General features: G+C 34.4%; 1 protein-coding gene across 5 annotated transcripts in view; it reads left to right on the top strand.

Annotated features, from left to right (window-relative positions):
* The window catches only part of LOC148939128 (innexin shaking-B-like), a 73,152-nt gene that overhangs the window by 40,491 nt on the left and 12,793 nt on the right, over positions 1–19,868 (top strand). For all 5 annotated transcript variants that reach the window (XM_089106730.1, XM_089106734.1, XM_089106733.1 and 2 more), the window contains exon 2: positions 9,663–10,023. In XM_089106730.1, the coding sequence (XP_088962856.1) occupies positions 9,688–10,023 (336 nt within the window). In that variant the 5' untranslated portion in view covers positions 9,663–9,687. The remainder of the gene's footprint in view (positions 1–9,662; positions 10,024–19,868) is intronic.

Genomic DNA, 19,868 nt, shown 5'->3' with positions numbered 1-19,868 from the left:
CACGGTGTTCAAATATTGGTGTTGTGGTCGCTATATTTAACAAGTACCGCTTTTTTTCTATATCTTGGTTTTAGATTTTATTTAATTTTAGGTTATTTTATCTTTTATCTTTGTTTCTTAGCGTTGAAGACGCCTTGTTTTATGGAGGTGAAATGGTACTGGTGAATTATAGTCAAGTTTGGTCAAAGCTAATGAAATAAAATAAAATAGGATGCATATATAATAGTTTAGAAACAAGTTTGGGCTATATATTTGCACATTAGGGGAGGTGGAGGGTAAAGCATAGCATATTAAATACGTAACCTAACCTAATCTAATCTTGGTACCTTCCCCCACCCCCTAAACCCCAAAAAACAATCGTTTAAATATATTAAACTTCAATCAGAAACCACGCTTTGCAATCATTTATCTCTTGCAAATAGCCGTTTGACGGGTTTCCTGTCTGATTTACTTGTACAGTCTACAGCACTGTTTTAGATATAATGCACCAGTCCCGGCGGAATATCCGCGTCTTTTTGTTTTGTCTTTTTCTTCTACTGGCCCTAATCTTGTTTGTTTCTGCATCCTGAGATTTCTCTTTATTTTTGTCATGGCTGGCCAGTACGGCTTTAGATTTTCATTTAATTATTATTAAATTAAAACCAAGGTTTAGCAAAGCAACTGCAATAAAAGCATAATGTTAAGGGAAGCCATAAGTTTTCATATCATTTGTCATCATTAAACATTTCAGGGAGGGGTTGAATTCCTGAAAACCTCCTTTTAACTCCCTAACTTCTCTTTGGCTAAAGCGTTGCTGAACTCATTGTGTTTGATATGCTCATATGATATAAACAAATAAACAAAGAATCTCCAAGAAAATTGATTATTCCTGTTTCTTTCTCAAAAGCTAGGACAGGGTTGCCGCCCCTAGTCATTTATCATTATTTCTAGGGATTGTTTATATGACAATTACTAAATTTGCAAATAAATCGCTAGATTACTGAAGAAAATCACTAAATCAACCAGAAAATCACTAAATCTATAGTTTTTGTCACCAGGTGGCAACCCTACCAAGTTACCAGCTAATTGCAAAATAATATTACACGTGGCTGAAAGTTGATATATAGTAATATTATTGGTTTTTATAATTTCGTTTGGGTACTTGTATGATAAAACCCTACCGCTCAAGTTGTTCATTCATTGACGCATTACATAACCGTTTTTTTTGTTAGTTTCTTTCAGCTTAGCATGAGACAAGACAAAGAAAAGTGACAGAATAGACGGGAAATATATAGTTTGGTCTATATATTTGCATATTAGGGGGTGGGGGTAAAGTATTTAGACCGTATGAAGTTAGAAAACAATTCTTACTACATAATATGCATAATAATTGTACCTAACACATTAGGCATGCAGACCCACTATACTTTACCCCCACCCCCCTCTAATTTGCAAATATAGCCCAATTTTGTATCTAAAGTATTATATTTTTTATCTTACTTTGGCATATTTCATTAGGATTTAGCGTCAGAGAAACATATTAGAAGACTATTAGGTAGGGGGTATATCATACAAATACCTCCGTTTGAATTAGTTGGTAACTGGGTATTATTATGAAGTCTTATTAGCCAAGGTATTTTGTTGGAAACAAGGTATTTTATTGGCACTTCACAGCAGCAATGGGTAAATTCAGGCTTGAGAGGATTCGTATCCAAATCAGAGTGTTATTTCAAAATGCAGGAGTTGAATTCTATTTTGGAGACAAAATTGTAGCGTCGTATTTAGTTTTACCATGGTTGCAGCAGTAGCTGAAGCCTACTGAAGGGCAAACCCTGGCTCAAAGCAACAAAAAACTGCATTTCTAAAGAAATTATCTCGAGACAGACTGGAACATATACATGTTGTTTGTTCAGGGGGGGGGGCAAACCGGGTAAGCCTCTTGGACACGGCCCTGGTAACATATTTTACATGCAACTCTATTTTGAATAAATGATTTATATTCAGGTTCAGTTGAAAATTAATTTATAATTACAAAACGTTTTTTCTGTAAATTTTGTTAATTCTCAAGCTGGTTAATGTTAACTTATTACATTACTATAAATAAATTTTCAAGCCAATTCTTAAAAAAAAACGGGTTGCCACTTTATCATGTGATGGCACTAATATATGAGACAAGATTGTTTAAAAATAGACTACTTCTGTTTATGGTTTCTTTACTGACTGAATAGAACTTCTTTACATAGGAGCTAGGGGTGGGGATGGGAGGTGGAGAAGATAAAATTTTGGATGATGAAAATAAAGTGACGGAACTGCTTTGATAAGTTTTAAGCTCTGAAATAATTGAAGCTCGATGTCAATAGAGACTGCATTGATCTAGATAGAATGGACCAAATTATAATGATCGTCATTTACATTTCTAGAAGAAGTATTCAGAAGTTTTTCCCTATTCAGCAGCATGCAAAGTAGAATTTCCTCTTTTCCTCCTTAAGTTCTAGGTCAATTCAGTCACAGGATAGCAATTTGTAGTATGACTCATAACTAAGGGTCAAACACAACTGTTGCGATCCATTTTGTAGAGGAGTTCTGTCGAAGGGACTGTCAATTCTTTTTCTCGTCATAGAAAATAAACTGAAAGATAGAAAAACCCGAAATAGACTTGAAAAAAAAATAAAAATAGAAAATAGACTTGAAACCTAGACCAAAAGGTATAACTGTTGTTTACCTGATTTTGCTGGAGTGCCAGTTTATCTACGCTTATAAACACAAGGTCAGGAGAAAAAATCCAGGATTATTTTTTCGGGGGAGGGGAGAGAATTTTACACAAGGATTCTTTTTTGGAGGGAGGGAAAAGGTAGAAAAATAAAATAAAAACACATCAAAAATGCGCTTTTTATTCATTCTTGTTGCGTTTTTTCGAGTCGGACAAACATTTCGGGGGGGGGGGTTAAATCCCTCTATCCCTCTGGATACGGCCTTGCACAAGGGGATCTCTGGGGAAAGGGAGGATAGCTAGGTAATGCCACCCCTCTTTTTCCATGGACTTTTGTGTTGAAAACAATTTCACAGGAAGTTTGATATTTTGAAGAAAATGTAGTTGTCAGTTTTTATTTTATACAAAATAGACGGGGAAGAACTGCCTATCTGCGACTTCAAAGGTGAATGGGAGAAATTGAACTGATGCCCCCCTCTCTATTTGTTTTTTTCCGACCCATTCAAGTAAAAGTCGGGACGTCACTCATTAAAAGTCCTCTTTCACATAAATTGACAATTCATGTATAAAACGATTTGTACGGGAAAAAAAAAATAATTTGAGCCTGTCTGTTCTACATTTATCACTCAGTTGTTTTCGGAGATGCAAGAGAAAAACTTTTTTGATATTCATAGAGTGAGTTTGAAACTTTATTTTTATCATTTGAAGTGTATATTATGTGGAGTGAATGTTGTGACCAGTTTTTTTGGAGGTGATGATGTCTAAGTATGGAAAGGTATGGTTGGTATAACAGATAAGAATTTGTTTTAAACCCGTTGTAAAAAAATAGATATAGTGGAGTAAAAGAAAAGAAACAAATACTTCAAACAAGAAAAATAAATCACATCCACCGAGTAAGGACATTTTTTTTTGGGGGGGGGGGCATATACTTGTAGGTACCGTGGGGTAGTTTGCCAGTAAGCTTCGTAAGTTTTAAACCTATGTCGGGGAATCAGTAAACATATTTGAGGTTTCCTTTCTAAATTACGGAGGTAAATATAATAAAAACGGGAAAAACGAGAATTATTATGATCAGATATTCTTGTTCTGAACAACTGGGTAAGCTCTCTCTCAAAAAAAAGCGAGCGGGCAGTAACAGTTGAATATAAGGTACTGTTGTAGTAGCTGGAACCCACACAAGAAGTGAAGTTTGGTTAATGCTAATGAACTAAAATAAAATAGGATGAAAATGTAACAGTTTAGAAACAAATTTCGAATATATATTTGCACATCAGGGGGGGGGGATAGTGGTAAAAGCATAGCATATATTAAATACTTAACCTAACCTAGGTGCCTCCCCCCCCCCCCAAATCCCAAAAAACAAAAGTTTAAATATTGTAAACGCAATGATAAACCATGGTTTGCAATCCAATTCTCTGTTGAAAGAAACCTGTTTGACTAGTTTTTCAAGCATTTTTCAAGCTATATAATATATCCGTGCGTTCCAGCTAATACAACGAAACTGAACATAATTTAGCCGAAGATTTTCTGCCTCGGTTGGCTACAGTTTTGGAATACCTAAAAATAATTTTCTTTTTGCAATCAGCGAAGGCGCGGGTTCAGAAATCTTAATATTTTACTATTTCTAACCACCAAAAAGAAGAAACCGAGGGTATGGAAAAACTGTATCATAAAAAGCTGCATTTCCAGAATAACTTCTAACATACAGGGTCGCGGATATTCTGGACTCCAAATTCTCCTAATGGTGTGCTGCACATTTCATCTAACCGTCGCAAGCACTAAACGTCATTTTTTTGACAAGGAAAATCCGTCAGAACCACAAACCGTCAGAACGTCGACACGTCATGACATAGTAGGTCACAATCGCTACCCGTCAGAACGTCGAAAGTCATAGCATCGAAATAATCCGTCAGGACATCGACAAAAAATTTATAAGTTTATATAATAGTAATAAGTATATGATAGTTTAGAAACAAATTTCGGTTATATATTAGCACATCAGGGGGGTGAGGGCATAGCATATATCAAATACATAACATAACCTAGGTACCTTCCCCCCTAAACCCCCCAAAAATAAAGTTTCAAAATTTTAGATGTTATGACCGATTTTGTCAATGTTATGACTGTCGACGTTCTGATGGGCAGCGATTGTGACTGTCGATGAACTTACTTGTCGATGTCCTGACGGCAGTGGTCCTGACGCCTTCCCCTCCTAGTTAAGCTGCTTGACATTTTATGCGGCGTAAAATTATATAATTAAAGAGCCAAGGCGCATTGGCAGAGACAGAGCCCATGCCCCTCCCCCCTAAGTCTTGAAGGTTTTCGCGTAACCTCCTGTCTGTTACATAAAGTTGTTTTACTTATTCCTTGTACATTTCAAAGGACCTCAGAATTAATCTTCTTAAACGAGCCGTAATTGTATAAATATATATGTCTTAACCTTTTTTTTTTCGGAAACGGCAATTTGGTTTTTTCTTAAGATTGGTATTTTACCATCTTTCGTTGTGAAAAAGCATTCTATATAGGTTGCGACTTGAGGAAGTTTGTTTTACCCTCCCGACCCCTTAATATATTTCATAAATCGTCTGATGACTGAAATTAGGGACCTCTGAAGGTTGAAAGGCCTGAGCAAAAGTTGGAGGAGTTTCAAGACGCAATGTGTTTGGTAAAAAATTTGCTTCGATTGCATTCTCTGTTCAAGGCTGAATGAATAGTATTTAAGTCAATACTGTTCTTAAACGTTTCGACCTGGATTGATCGAACTTGTATGCAGTGATTGCTGAATCAATTAGCCGCCTTGCTTAATGCTATTTATCGTTCAAGGTCAACTGAGTTTCGACCGTCAAGAACAAGAGAGTGACCAGTTGAAATGTGTAATTTGACATTAATAGCATTCAACCCAACATATTGCTATTTTGACTGGTTTTCACCCGTCTTTCTTTTCCCTGAGTGCACCTTGGTTACTTGGTATTTCTTACTGAAACGATCAAATAGCAATGTAAGCTGAGAGAGTCTGCTCAACAGGAGACTTCTTTTGGGTACTCATGATGAGGAGCTCTGCTAAAGGTAGTTATACTGAGCAGCACAATGCCATGTCGATTGTCTTAGCTTAACCCTGTCAAGCAGGAGCTTTGAAAGTTCATCCGATGGAGAACAGTAAACGTATTTGCAAAGCACTGATATAGACATCTCGTCAAGACGTTCCTACGTTGATTGGGAGGGATTGGTAGCATATACTAGATTTCCTTATTTATAATTAATCGGATTTGGTTATACTGGAGAGGAGGTTTTCGGGACACCTGCAAAAAGATGACAAACATGTTCAATAACAGGCCGAATGCGAGATGTGAATAAGGAGGATAACTCCTTGCTTTAGGAAAGGGGATGATTTCACTTCACTAAGTTGTTCAGCTCACATGCGATCCAAGGAAATATACTGCTAAAAGAGGAGCGGTATTGACTTTTCTTATTGAGTCCGCTTTACAGACAAATGAGGATGAGTATTCCCAGTTCTTACTTTGGAATTTGAAGTTCCTTTGGAAATTGGCTTCAGATTTCTGATCTGTAACTATGTAGGCCTATGTATAGCTTTTGCACGATTAAATAATACAAATGCTCGTACAAATTCACATTTCATGTGTGGTTTCGAAACCCCTCCCCTCAAATCCTCCTCCTGAATACACTTTGCCGTAGGGAACATACCAGATTTAATCAAATAACACCTGAGGTAAGACTAGGTCCAATTTAGAGATATGTATTTTTAATCATGTACTTAGGTGGGATTTTCGGTTCCCAGCCCCCAAAATCAAGGTTTTAACGATTTGTGTCATAAAATCAAGGTTACCACACGGTAAAAAAGAAAATTACTAGATTGTAGTGATTTTTGGTTTATTTAGTGATTGTCTTCAATAATCTAGTGATGTATGTGCTGATTTAGTGATTTTTTATTTCTAGGCAATATTAAAAAAATGACTAGAGTGGTAAATCACTAAGAGTGGCCTTTTTTTTTACCAAATAATTACCTGTAACACACTATATGATTCATCAAGTTTAGTGTTACCCATCAAAAGTTACGACCTGAGAAAATTTGCCTGATTTTTGAAATGGGGGGGGGGGTGGAAAAACCCTCTAAAATTCAAGGAATCTTGATGAAAATCCCACCATCAGGTTCAGCGTACCCGAAAACCCTATTGTAGAAATTTCAAGCTCCTATATACAAAAATGTGGAATTTTGCTATTTTGTCAAAACAGATCACGGATGCTTGTTTATTGTTTTTTTTGTGTTGTTTTTTTCCCCAGGGGTGATCGTATTCAAACAATAGTCATTGTTTATGACCATTGTTTACGTATAGTATTTGTTATTGGAAAGTATACAGGCTTCTTCGGGCGAGAGGAATTTTGTGCTTGGGGTGGATTTCCATCGGGAGAATCTTCCTTGGGGAGGGAAGTTTTCGAGGGGAGGGGGGAATTCCAGGTAAAATTTTTATACGGGGAGGATTTGGCAGAATTCCTGCACAAAATTCTTATTGTCTTACATTATCTTTGCCAACTCAATTTTACATTTGGAGATATTCCGGTAAATTATCCGGGGGCTATTTTCCGTGTATTTTGATTTTCGGAAAAAAAATCTTCGGGAGGGGGCATTTCTGGAGTGATTGAGAAACCGATTAGAGATTACAGTTTTTATTTCAAATGAAAGTATGCTAAGGATAATTTAACACCTGAGGTAAGACTAGGTCCATTTTAGAGATATGTATTTTTAATCATGTACTTAGGTGGGATTTTCGGTTCCCAGCCCCCAAAATCAAGGTTTTAACGATTTGTGTCATAGAATCAAGGTTACCACACGATAAAAGAAAAAATTACTAGATTTTATTGATTTTTGGTTTATTTAGTGATTTTCGGTTTATTTAATAATTGTCTTCAATAATCTAGTGATGTATGTGCTGATTTAGTGATTTTTTATTTTCAGGCAATATAAAAAAAAATGGCTAGAAACAATGGTAAATCACTAGGAGTGACTTTTTTTTTTTTTTACGATATAAATAATTACCTGTAACACTATAAGATTCATCAAGTTTAGTGTTACCGGATGCGTAACACATCACGGATGTGTGTTAATTTTTGTTTTTGTTTTTGTGTTGTTTTTTTCCCCAGGGGTGATTGTATTGAAATAATGGTCCTAGCAGATCGGTAGAGGGCGCATTTAAACTAAAAATAAAAGTTATAGCGCCTTTTTAAGTGACAAAAAAGATTGGAGGGCAACTGCCCCCCCCCCCTCCTCCCACCCTGTTTATTTCCCAAAGTTATCTGATAAAAATTTTTAGGTTGCCATTTTGTTCAGTATAGTTGAAAGTTCAAATAACTATGTCTTTAGGGGTAAAATGACCCCCCAGTCTGTGAGGAGAGGCCAGTAAGTTATGAAATTTGTCCATTGTTTACGTGTAGTATTTGTTATTGGGAAGTATACAAACTTTTTCGGGCGGGAGGACTTGTGTGATTGGGGTGGATTTCCATTGGGAGAATCTTCCTTTGGGAGGGAAGTTTCCGAGGGGGGGGAATTCCAGGTAAAATTTTATACGGGGAGGATTTGGCAGAATTCCTACACGAAATTCTTATTGTCTTACATTATCTTTGCCAACTCAATTTTACATTTGGAGATATTCCGGTAAATTATCCGGGGGCTATTTTCCGTGTATTTTGATTTTCGGAAAAAAATTCTTCGGAAGGGGGCATTTCTGGAGTGATCGAGAAACCGGTTAGAGATTAAAGTTGTTTTTCAAATGAAAGTATGCTAAGGAGAATTTTTCAGGCTGAACCATCCGCAAAAAATTTTACTTGGAGGGGGGATCTTCAGCGAGGGTGGAACTGTCTGGAGAGAACTTGATGCGGGAGGGGGGGTTGTACTTTACTTTGGATGAAATTTTCACGGAAGAGTTTTCCTTGGGGGGGGGGTATATTTCATGGAAGCTGAGCCAGATTTACTTGCATTATTTGAAAAACGGACAGAAATTTAATTAAAAAAAACATGTTTTTTAACTGAAAGTAAGGAGCAACATTAAAACTCAAAACGAACAGAAATCATTCTATATAAGAAGGGTTGGCCCCTCCTCAATACCTTTCTCTTTACGCTAAGGTTTGACTGTTTGCCCCAATTTTTAAGAACGACTACTGAAACACAGGGGCCGTTGAATTTGTATTGGAAGTTTTTTTTTTCAAAAGTGCTAGCAGCTTTAACGCACAGGGCAAGCTTTTAGGAGAGAGTAACCTTTCATATATGGAATAACTTCTGTTCGTTTTGAGTTTCAATGTTTCTCCTTACTTTCAGTTAAAAAACAAGTTTTTTTTTATTTATTTAATAACAGACAAGTACCAATACCTGCAGACAGGGAAAGTTCCCTTCCTCCTGTGATATTTTTGTAAAAGACACCTCCCAGAAAAAATTGAAGGTGCTTATCTGTTAGCCGGTGAACACTCGAGAATTTGTTCTATAAAATCAGACAATAACCAGTTTATTGTTTTTTGTAGACGGAGACAATTAGCATCGGCTCACTGTAAAACTACATTGTAGCTATATTTTAATAAAAATTTAGTTGGTATTTTGGTTAAATTAGGCTACATTTTGCATGCAGCCCCGCTATACTTACCCCCCCCCCTAAAGCGCAAATGTATAGCCCAAATTATATATATATCCTATTCTTGAGTTTGTACCAAATTGAACGTAAGTTCACTTTTGATTATGTTGACCCCCCCCCCCTCCTTCAGCAAAAGCTATCTCATCCTCATACTGTATGATTTTTGCACCTACGGTTTCATGTAACATGTAACAATTTGAGATCCCTCCCCCTCTTCACAGAAAATTCTCGCTGAAAGTTACTACTGAAAAATCTGCTGGTCTTATTGAAAGAAAAACCAATTTTTGCACGCTTATATCTTTCGTCGGTTACTTACTAATTTTTGTTATCTATTGCAGTTAACCTTTTGGAACAAGTCCTGAGATGATTGGTATATTTTCAAAAGTTAGGAGCCAAGTTAAGATCAAGCATGGAAAAGTCCATATTGACAATCCCATGTTCCGGCTTCATTACCGATTTTCATTTCTTCTTCTCTGTCTTTGCTGTCTACTTTCAACATCCCGTCAGTATTTTGGAGAGCATATTCAATGTATTCAAGATAGTGCAGGGGTTCCTCCAAAGGTTTTAAATAACTACTGTTTCATTATGTCAACTTTCTCAGTTCCAAAGAGTTATACAGGAAAGATTGGCGAAGATATTCCGTATATGGGGATTGGCAACCCAGGCAAGCAGCAGTCTCAAGGCAGATATGGCCATAATGTAAGTTGTTTTTATTTTTCTTAGATATTGACAGAATTAAAAATTCAGTCTTTGGAGGCCAAAGGAAAGGTCAAAATACGAAAAAGCTGGTATCAATGCCTAATCGGGGCCATTGAGGGGGAACACTCCAAAAATTCTGAAAACGACTTTAAAAAATCCTAAAGTACTAACTTTTATCATTCCTAAGAGCGCTCCCCTTTACCCCCTCCTTTCTAATGTGTGAATGTATAGCCCAAATTATATATTCCCCATGCGTTTTCTGTTTCTTGATTTCGCCCATTGCAGTTAATTCTATTTGAACAAAAGAGGGACAAAATCAAGAAACAGAAAATGGATGAAAAATATATATAATGGGCTATATATTTGTACATTGGGGGAGGGGGTGGGATTTGATGCAAATTTAAGCGGAGCGCTTTTAGGGATGATAAGTAATTTAGGATTTTTAAAGTTGCTTTCAGAATTTTATAGTGTTTTGATAACCTGCTTGTACCGATTCTCTATAGCTTCAATTTTGCATTTTGCAATTTTGCCTTATTTATTTATCAGTTTTTCTGGTGAGGGTTCATTTAGACCGGTGAAGTCAATTTTTCTCAATGTGTAGAGTTGGGGATTTGATTCATTTTTTTGAATTTTTGTAACGAATTAAATGGACTGAGGGAGGAAATTTTTCAGGGTGGTCAAGGGCGCCGGCAGAAAATTTCCCAGGGAGGGGGCGGACACCAAAACAGCAGTGGTGGCTGGGTGACAGTTTAGGTGGTTTACGGCACCAAACTACGACTTTACCCCGAAGAGGACGAACTTGCAATCAATTTAAAATCCTGAGAAGCTAATTGATTTAAAAGCAACCATAACTATATTTTAGGCTTTCCAAATACAAAAGAAGTATTGGTACACGGTAACTGGAGTGGATTCAGTGAAGTTGATTCACTTCGTTTGTTACAAAATTATACTATGATTGCTGATCTGTAATTGCATATCAGCTATAATGAGGGGGATGTTAGTCTTGGTTTAGGTGGGGGTAGAGTAGATTCCAACAAAAGTAAATTTTAATGGACAAACTGTTTACTCTTCATGAGGCTTCGGATAAATGTTGAAAGAGCAAGGGGGAGAAGGAATTAATTAAAATGTTTCTCTATACAGCTAAAATGTTACGTCCCCATATCTACCAGCACAGAGGTGGAAAAGGCGAGGCAGGTCATCATCAGCCTCGCCATGAAATTTCTTTGGGGTGACAAATACTGCTAGGAACTTAGTTTTCAGCAATATTCAATGGTAATATTTATCCTGTTCTATTTATATGAAGTACATCAATGTATTTCCCTCCATACGATAAAAAACGGAATTTTGATACCAATAGATATAAAAAAAAATCGGCTGATTGTGCTGATTCCCAATATATTAGTTTCAACAAGTTTAGTTTTACCTATCAAAAGCTACGAGCCTGAGAAAATTTGTCTGATTTTCGGAAAAAGAGGGAAAGACCCCCTTGAACTCATATAATTTTAATGAAAATCACCCAATCAGATTCAGCGTATCAAAGAACCGTATTGTAGATGTTTCAAGCTCGTATCTGCAAAAATGTGGAATTTGTAATTTTTACCGGAAGAAAAATTACGGATGCGTGTTTATTTGTTTTTTTGATGTTGTTTTTTCCTATGGGTGATCGTATCGATCCAATGGGCCTAGAACGTCGGGATAGGGATCATTCTAATGAGAATAGAAAGTCCTTGTGCCTTCTTTAAGTGACCAAAAAATTGGGGGGGGGCAACTAGGCCCCCTCCCTCTTCACTTTTTTCCCAAAATCGTCCGATCAAAATTTTGAGATAGCTTTTTTCTTCAGCATAGTTGAAGGGCCCAATAACTATGTCTTTGGAGATAAAATGACCCCCTACAGCCCCTGAGGAAAGGTTCTAAAGTTATAAAAATAGCCCTTTGTTTTATTTGTTATTCGGAAGTAAGCATACATTTTTCGGGTGGAGAGGGGAGGACAAATTTTCTACTGGGAGAATTTTCAATGGAGCGGATGGTTTCCAGGGGGTGAGATTTTCAGAAGAAATTTTACACTGGGTGAATTTGCGAGAATTCATATACAAAATTTCTTTATATGTTTTGCTTTCTCTTTACCGATTCAATTTTGTGCATGGACATGTTAAGGGTGATTGTCCGGGGTAAATTTTGCGCCAGGATTGAATTGTCCAGAGGATATTTCTATGGGGAGGGGGATTTTTTCATGGAGGTGGATCCAGGTATCCTGGCGTTAATTAAAAAACAATCAGAAGAAAAACAAGTTTTTTCAACTGAAAGTAAGGAGCAACATTAAAACTTAAAACGAAAAGAAATTATTACGCATATGAGGGGGGGGGGGCGTTGCCTCCTCTTCAACATCTCGCTCTTTGCGCTAAAGTTTAAATTTTGTGCCAATTCTTTAAAAATTGATTCCTAAAACACAAGGGTCGTTTAATTAGAACAATAAGTAACTTTTTTTTTAAAGTGCCAAAAAACTGTAGCTTGAAGAGCGAGGTGTTGAGGAGGGGGACCCTCCCCCCTCATGTACGTAATAATTTATGTTCGTTTTAAGAATTAATGTTGCTCTTTACTTTCAGTTGAAAAAACTTTGTTTTTTTTTCTTTATTTAATGAAGCTTAGAGACAAACAATTTTCTAAAGGCAATGAAAAAAGTATGTTAATTAATGTAAAAGTACATAGAATCGAAAAAGTGATTTATTAAAAGAAATACACAAAACAATAGCCTACTTACAAAAACTAAGCTATATTCTCCCAGCATTAAGTTCTTTTGAGCCATGCCGAACCGTTGGACGAATATTTTTTAACAATATCGACAGTTTCGAACTTGGTTATCAAACACCAAAATATTTAATTCCTTTAGACTCAGTGTTTATAAAGAGTAACGCATTATCAAAGTAGTTTGTTCAAGGTAAAAACATTAAAACTAAGATTATGAAAATCAAATAACAATTTTTAATTCAATATTTTTAATTTAATTTTGAATGCCAAGAGCCAGTATATTTGACACATTTATACTTCATAACTGTAAAAAATTAAATCTTTTTCAAAGTGACAAATAGATAAATACAATCACTCCTAGAAACAAAAAAAAAATGATAATAAAGCACAAAAAGCTTATCCGTTCAAGGGGAAAATACAGAAATTCTTACCATTCCGTTCAGGGGAAACATTTCTGATTATAGTGGCTTCATAGATCAGCTCTTGGGTACTCTTGCAATGCAAGCAAAAGTTGACGAAATATTCTTACCGACATTGCCCGTTATTAAGTTATTTTCCTTGTGTTTTCTATAATTATACAAACTTTCTTGTGTTCTAATAACTGCACTAATTACTAATAAACAAATACATATTTAAGATCACCATAAAAAGCTGATTCTTTGACTGAATGTTATCAATAGTTAGGCTCTTATACTTTCGTCATTTACTTACCATTCATTGCTATGAAGAATTTGTTTCTTTGTTGTTTTTTTTTTGCTCCAACCTAATCTTATAGAAAAAATGTTTGTGGAAAACTGATTGGGGTTACTCAGTCGCAACATATAACTTATATTTTCCTTATTATGGGTCAAAATCTATTGGCAGGCAGCTAACAATGGGGCAAGAAACATTTTCCCATGGTTTTTCCCTATTCTGCTCTCTTTCCTTTGGTCTCCTTCTAATTACTTTATAGTCCCAAATTTCAAGGGGGGCCAATACCCCCCTGTTCCCCCTGCCGGTGCCCATTAGGGTAGTGTATAAGGGAGGAATGGGTGGATTTGTAAGTTTTATGGAGATTAACAAGTTGAGAAGCTTATGGGTACAGGTGTGGTACATAGAGAAAGTTAGTAGGGAGCCAGGTATTACTCCGGGGGAGGGGAACCACTGCTGCCATCTATAATCGAGTCTAACGCTGACAGGTTATAATTTATTCAAGGATTATTGATCCACGAAGGGGGACAGATTTCTGAGAAATTGATTGCATAATCGACTAGGACACGAGGGAAAGTAGATTTCTGGGAAATTTATTACATAATCGACTAGGACAAGAGGGGAACTGGATTTCTGAGAAATTGATTGCATAATTGGCGGGGAATTGTTGATCAACGAAGGAGAATTAAGGAACAATATGGCTTCTTTGATCTTTAGGTCTAAGAGATAAATGTTCTTTAGTGACGGAGATAAATTAATATTCTATTTTTAAATATGGCTTCCCTGATCTTTAGTGACAGAGATAAATTAATATTCTATCGAAACCTTTATAGAGTAACCAAGAACACCTTAGAGATGAAGAGATTAACGCGGGAATTTTTTCATGGGAATTTCAAATGTGACAGCGCAAGGATGTCAAAACAAAAGGAACACTCAGAAACTACACATAGGGGATTATTTTGGCGAAACAGTTTGGGATATTTTAGAAGATGATTTAGGAGAGACGGTTCGAGACATTTTAGAAATGATTTAGGCAAAAAAGTTTGAGACATTTTAGAAGATGATTTAGAAGATGATTTGGAGTGAAACTCTGTGGTCATTATAATACACAAGTTCAATTTGAAGAGTGTTGTAAGGTTCCCTACCCCAACCCCAAAGACCCCCCTGGCCCCCTAAGCCCCCCCCCCCCCCGGGGGTCCCCAAAGGGCCCTCGACGCCCCGAAAGGCCCCCCTTGCCCCCAAAGGCCCTCTCCCTATTTTTTTAATACTTTTTATTTTGCACTTGAGACACAGAAGGGCCTCCACATTTCAAAAGGCTTTATTATATCTTTTCAGAACAATTTCTTTTCTTAATATCCCTCATAAACCCATATTAAAAGTTGAAGTACTCATCCTTTTTACCCAAAACTTTACTTTACGACTTTTTGAATACCCCAACACCAAGCAATACTTTTAAAAGGCTTTTTTTATATATTTTCAGAACAAGTTCTTTACGTAATGTCCTTCCTAAACCAATTTTACAAGTTGAAGTAATCATCCTTTCACCCACAACTTTACTTTATGACTTTTTGCACACTCCAACATCAAGCAATATACTCAAAAGGCATTTTCATATCTTTTCAGAACAAGTTCTTTACGTGATTTCCTTCCTAAATCGGTCTTAAAATTTGAAGTACTTCTCTTTTTCACCAAAAACTTTACTTTACGACTTTCTACACACCCCATCCTCAAGCAATACTTTCAAATGGCTTTATTTTATCTTTTCAGAACAAAAATCTAATATTAATAAAATCACATGTATTTTAAATGTGCGCATCAAAGTAACAACATTCTTCTTTAATACCACCAAATGTTTACTGAAAACACACAAATTTCTCTTAGAAATAATATTTTTCATCATTGATAACACGTTTTCAGTTCGAACTAGCAAGTTTTTTGCCAAAGATACCAAATTTTTTTTAGAAGTAACAATTTTTTCTGTGATAACAACTTTTCTGTCCGAAGTAGCAAGTTCTGCTTAACACTAACAAACCTTCTCATCAAAGCAACAACATTTTACCTTAAAACTAACATACTCTTACTGAACACACAAATTTCTCTTAGAAATAATATTTTTCATCAGTGATAACCCGCTTTCCGTTCGAACTAACAAGTTTTCTACCAAAGATACCAAATTTTTTCATAGAAGTAACATTTTTTTGATTGTGATAACAACTTTTCTGTCAGAAGTAGCAAGTTTTGCATAACACTAACAAATTTTCTCATCAAAGTAACAACATTTTACCTTAAAACTAAGATACTTTTACTGAACACACACAAATTTCTCTTCGAAATAATATTTTTCATCAGTGATAACACTTTCTTGTTCGAACTAGCAAGTTTTCTACCAAAGTTACCAAATTTTTTCGTAGAATTAAGAATTTTTTTATTGTGATAGAAATTTTTCTGTCAGAAGGAGCAAGTGTTGCTTAACACTAAACATTTTTCTCATCATGGTAACAACATTTTACCTTAAAACAAACCTAGTTGTACTGAATACACACATATTTCTCTTAGGAAGTATATTTTTCATCAGTGATAACACCTTTTCTGTTCGAACTAGCAAGTTTTCTGCCAAAGATACCAAATTTTTTCTTAGAAGTAACAATTTTTATTGTGATAACAACTTTTCTGTCAGAAGTAGCAAGCTTTGCTTAACACTAACAAACCTTCTCATCAAAGTAACAGAATTTTACCATAATACTAACATACTTTTACTGAATACACACACATTTTTCTTAGAAATAATATTTTTCGTCAGTGATAACACGTTTTCTGATCGAACTAGCAAGTTTTCTGCCAAAGATACCAAATTTTTTTTAGAAGTAACAATTTTTGTCTGTGATAACAACTTTTCTGTCAGAAGTAGCAAGCTCTGCTTAACAGTAACAAACCTTCTCATCAAAGTAACAACATTTTACCTTAAAACTAACATACTTTTACTGAACACACACAAATTTATCTTAGAAATAATATTTTAATCAGTGATAACACTTTTTCTGTTAGAACTATCAAGTTTTATACCAAAGATAACAAATTTTTTCTTAGAAGTAACAATTTTTTGATTATGATAACAACTTTTCTGTCAGAAGTAGCAAGTGTTGCTTAACACTAATAAACATTCTCATCAAAGTACCAATATTTTACCTTAAAACTAACATACTTTTACTGAACACACACAAATTTCTCTTCGAAATAATATTTTTCATCAATGATAACACTTTTTCAGTTCGAACTAGCAAGTTTTCTACCAAAGATACCAAATTTTTTTAGAAGTAACGATTTTTGATTGTGATAACAACTTTACTGTCGAAGTAGCAAGTTTTTCTTAACACTAACAAACCTTCTCATCAAAGTAACAATATTCCTCTTTAATACTACCAAACATTTACTGAACGCACACAAATTTCTCTTAGAAATAATATTATTCATCAGTGAAAACACGCTTTCTGTAAGAAATAGCAAGTTTTCTACCAAAGATACCAAATTTTTTCGTAGAAGTGACAATTTTTGATTGGGATAACAACTTTTCTGTCAGAAGTAGCAAGTTTTGCTTAACACTAACAAACCTTCTCATCAAAGTATCAACATTCTTCTTTAATACTAACATACTTTTACTGAACACACACAAATTTCTCTTGAAAATAATATTTTTCATCAGTGATAACACGTTTTCTGTTCGAACTAGCAAGTTTTCTACCAAAGATACAAAATTTTTATTAGAAGTAACAATTTTTTATTGTGATAACAGCTTTTCTTTCGAAAGTAGCAAGTTTGCTTCACACTAAGAATTTTTCTCATCAAAGTAACAATATTTTACCTTAAAACTAACATACTCTTACTTAACACACACAAATTTCTCTTAGAAATAATAATTTTCAACAGTGATAACACTTTCTGTTCGAACTAGCAAGTTTTCTACCAAAGATACCAAATTTTTTATCAGAAGCAACAGTTTTTTGTTTGTGATAACAACTTTTCTGTCAGAAGTAGCAAGTTTTGATTAATACTAACAAACCTTCTCAGCAAAGTAACAACATTTTACCTTAAAACTAACATACTTTTACTGAACACACAGATTTATCTTAGAAATAATATTTTCATCAGTGATAACACTTTTTCTGTTCGAACTTGCAAGTTTTCTACCAAAGATACCAAATTTTTTCTTAGAAGTAAATATTTTTTGATTTTGATAACAACTTTTCTGTCAGAAGTAGCAAGAGTTGCTTAACACTAACAAACATTCTCATCAAGGTAACAATATTTTACCTTAAAACTAACATACTTTTACTGAACACACACAATTTTCTCTTAGAAATAATATTTTTCATCAATGATAACACTTTTTCAGTTCGAACTAGCAAGTTTTCTACCAAAGATACCAAATTTTTTTAGAAGTAACGATTTTTGATTGTGATAACAACTTTACTGTCGAAGTAGCAAGTTTTGCTTAACACTAACAAACCTTCTCATCAGAGTAACAATATTCCTCTTTAATACTACTAAACGTTTACTGGACACACAAATTTCTCTTAGAAATAATATTATTCATCAGTGATAACACGCTTTCTGTCAGAAGTAGCAAGTTTTCTGCCGAAGATACCAAATTTGTTCGTAGAAGTAACAATTTTTTAATGTGATAACAATTTTTCTGTCAGAATTAGCAAGTTATGCTTAACACAAAGAAACTTTCTCATCAAAGTAACAACATTCTTCTTTAATACTAACATACTTTTACTGAACACACACAAATTTATCTTGAAAATAATATTTTTCATCAGTGATAACACGTTTTCTGTTCGAACTAGCAAGTTGTCTACTGCAGATACAACATTTTTTCTTAGAAGTAAAATTTTTTTATTGTGATAACAGCTTTTCTGTCAGAAGTAGCAAGTTTGTTTAACACTAACAATTTTTCTCATCAAAGTAAAAAATATTTTACCTTAAAACTAACTCACTCTTTCTTAACACACACAAATTTCTCTTAGAAATAATATTTTTCAACAGTGATAACACTTTTTCTGTTCGAACTAGCAAGTTTTCTACCAAAGATACCAAATTTTTTATCAGAAGTAACAGTTTTTTGTTTGTGATAACAACTTTTCTGTCAGAAGTAGCAAGTTTTTATTAACACTAACAAACCTTCTCATCAAAGTAACAACATTTTACCTTAAAACTAACATACTTTTAATGAACACACACAAATTTATCTTAGAAATAATATTTTCATCAGTGATAACACTTTTTCTGTTCGAACTAGCAAGTTTTCTACCAAAGATACCAAATTTTTTCTTAGAAGTAACTATTTTTTGATTTTGATAACAACTTTTCTGTCAGAAGTAGCAAGTGTTGCTTAACACTACCAAACTTTGTCATCAAAGTAACAATATTTTACCTTAAAACTAACATACCTTTACTGAACATACACAATTTTCTCTTAGAAATAATATTTTTCATCAATGATAACACTTTTTCAGTTCGAACTAGCAAGTTTTTTACCAAAGATACCATTTTTTTTTTAGAAATAACGATTTTTGATGTGATAACAACTTTTCTGTCAGAAGTAGCAAATTTTGCTTAACACTAACAAACCTTCTCGTCAAAGTAACAACATTCTTCTTTAATACTACCAAACGTTTACTGGAAACAAACAAATTTCTCTTAGAAATAATATTATTCATCAGTGATAACACGCTTTCTGTCAGAAGTAGCAAGTTTTTTACCAAAGATACCAAATTTTTTCGTAGAAGTAACAATTTTTTATTGTGATAACAACTTTTCTGTCAGAAGTAGCAAGTTTTGCTTAACACTAACAAACCTTCTCATCAAAGTATCAACATTCTTCTTTAATACTAACATACTTTTACTGAACACACACAAATTTATCTTGAAAATAATATTTTTCATCAGTGATAACACGTTTTCTGTTCGAACTAGCAGGTTTTCTACCAAAGATACAAAAATTTTTCTTAGAAGTAACAATTTTTTTTGTGATAACAGCTTTTCTGTCAGAAGTACTAAGTTTGCTTAACTAACAATTTTTCTCATCAAAGTAACAATATTTTACCTTAAAACTAACATACTCTTACTTAACACACACAAATTTCTCTTAGAAATAATAATTTTCAACAGTGATAACACTTTCTGTTCGAGCTAGCAAGTTTTCTACCAAAGACACCAAATTTTTTATCAGAAGTAACAGTTTTTTGTTTGTGATAACAACTTTTCTGTCAGAAGTAGCAAGTTTTGATTAAAACTAACAAATCTTCTCTTCAAAGTAAAAACATTCTTCCTTAATACTACCAAATGTTTATTTAACACTAACAGATTTTCACTTCGAATCATCAACTTTTCCTTAATACTAGCATACT

Source organism: Artemia sp. Qi Xiang Cuo, chromosome 21 (genome assembly GCF_049724085.1).
Source record: "Artemia sp. Qi Xiang Cuo chromosome 21, ASM4972408v1, whole genome shotgun sequence".
Classification (NCBI taxonomy): Eukaryota; Metazoa; Arthropoda; class Branchiopoda; order Anostraca; family Artemiidae; genus Artemia; species Artemia sp. Qi Xiang Cuo.
This window is presented reverse-complemented; position numbering and strand designations above follow the sequence as displayed.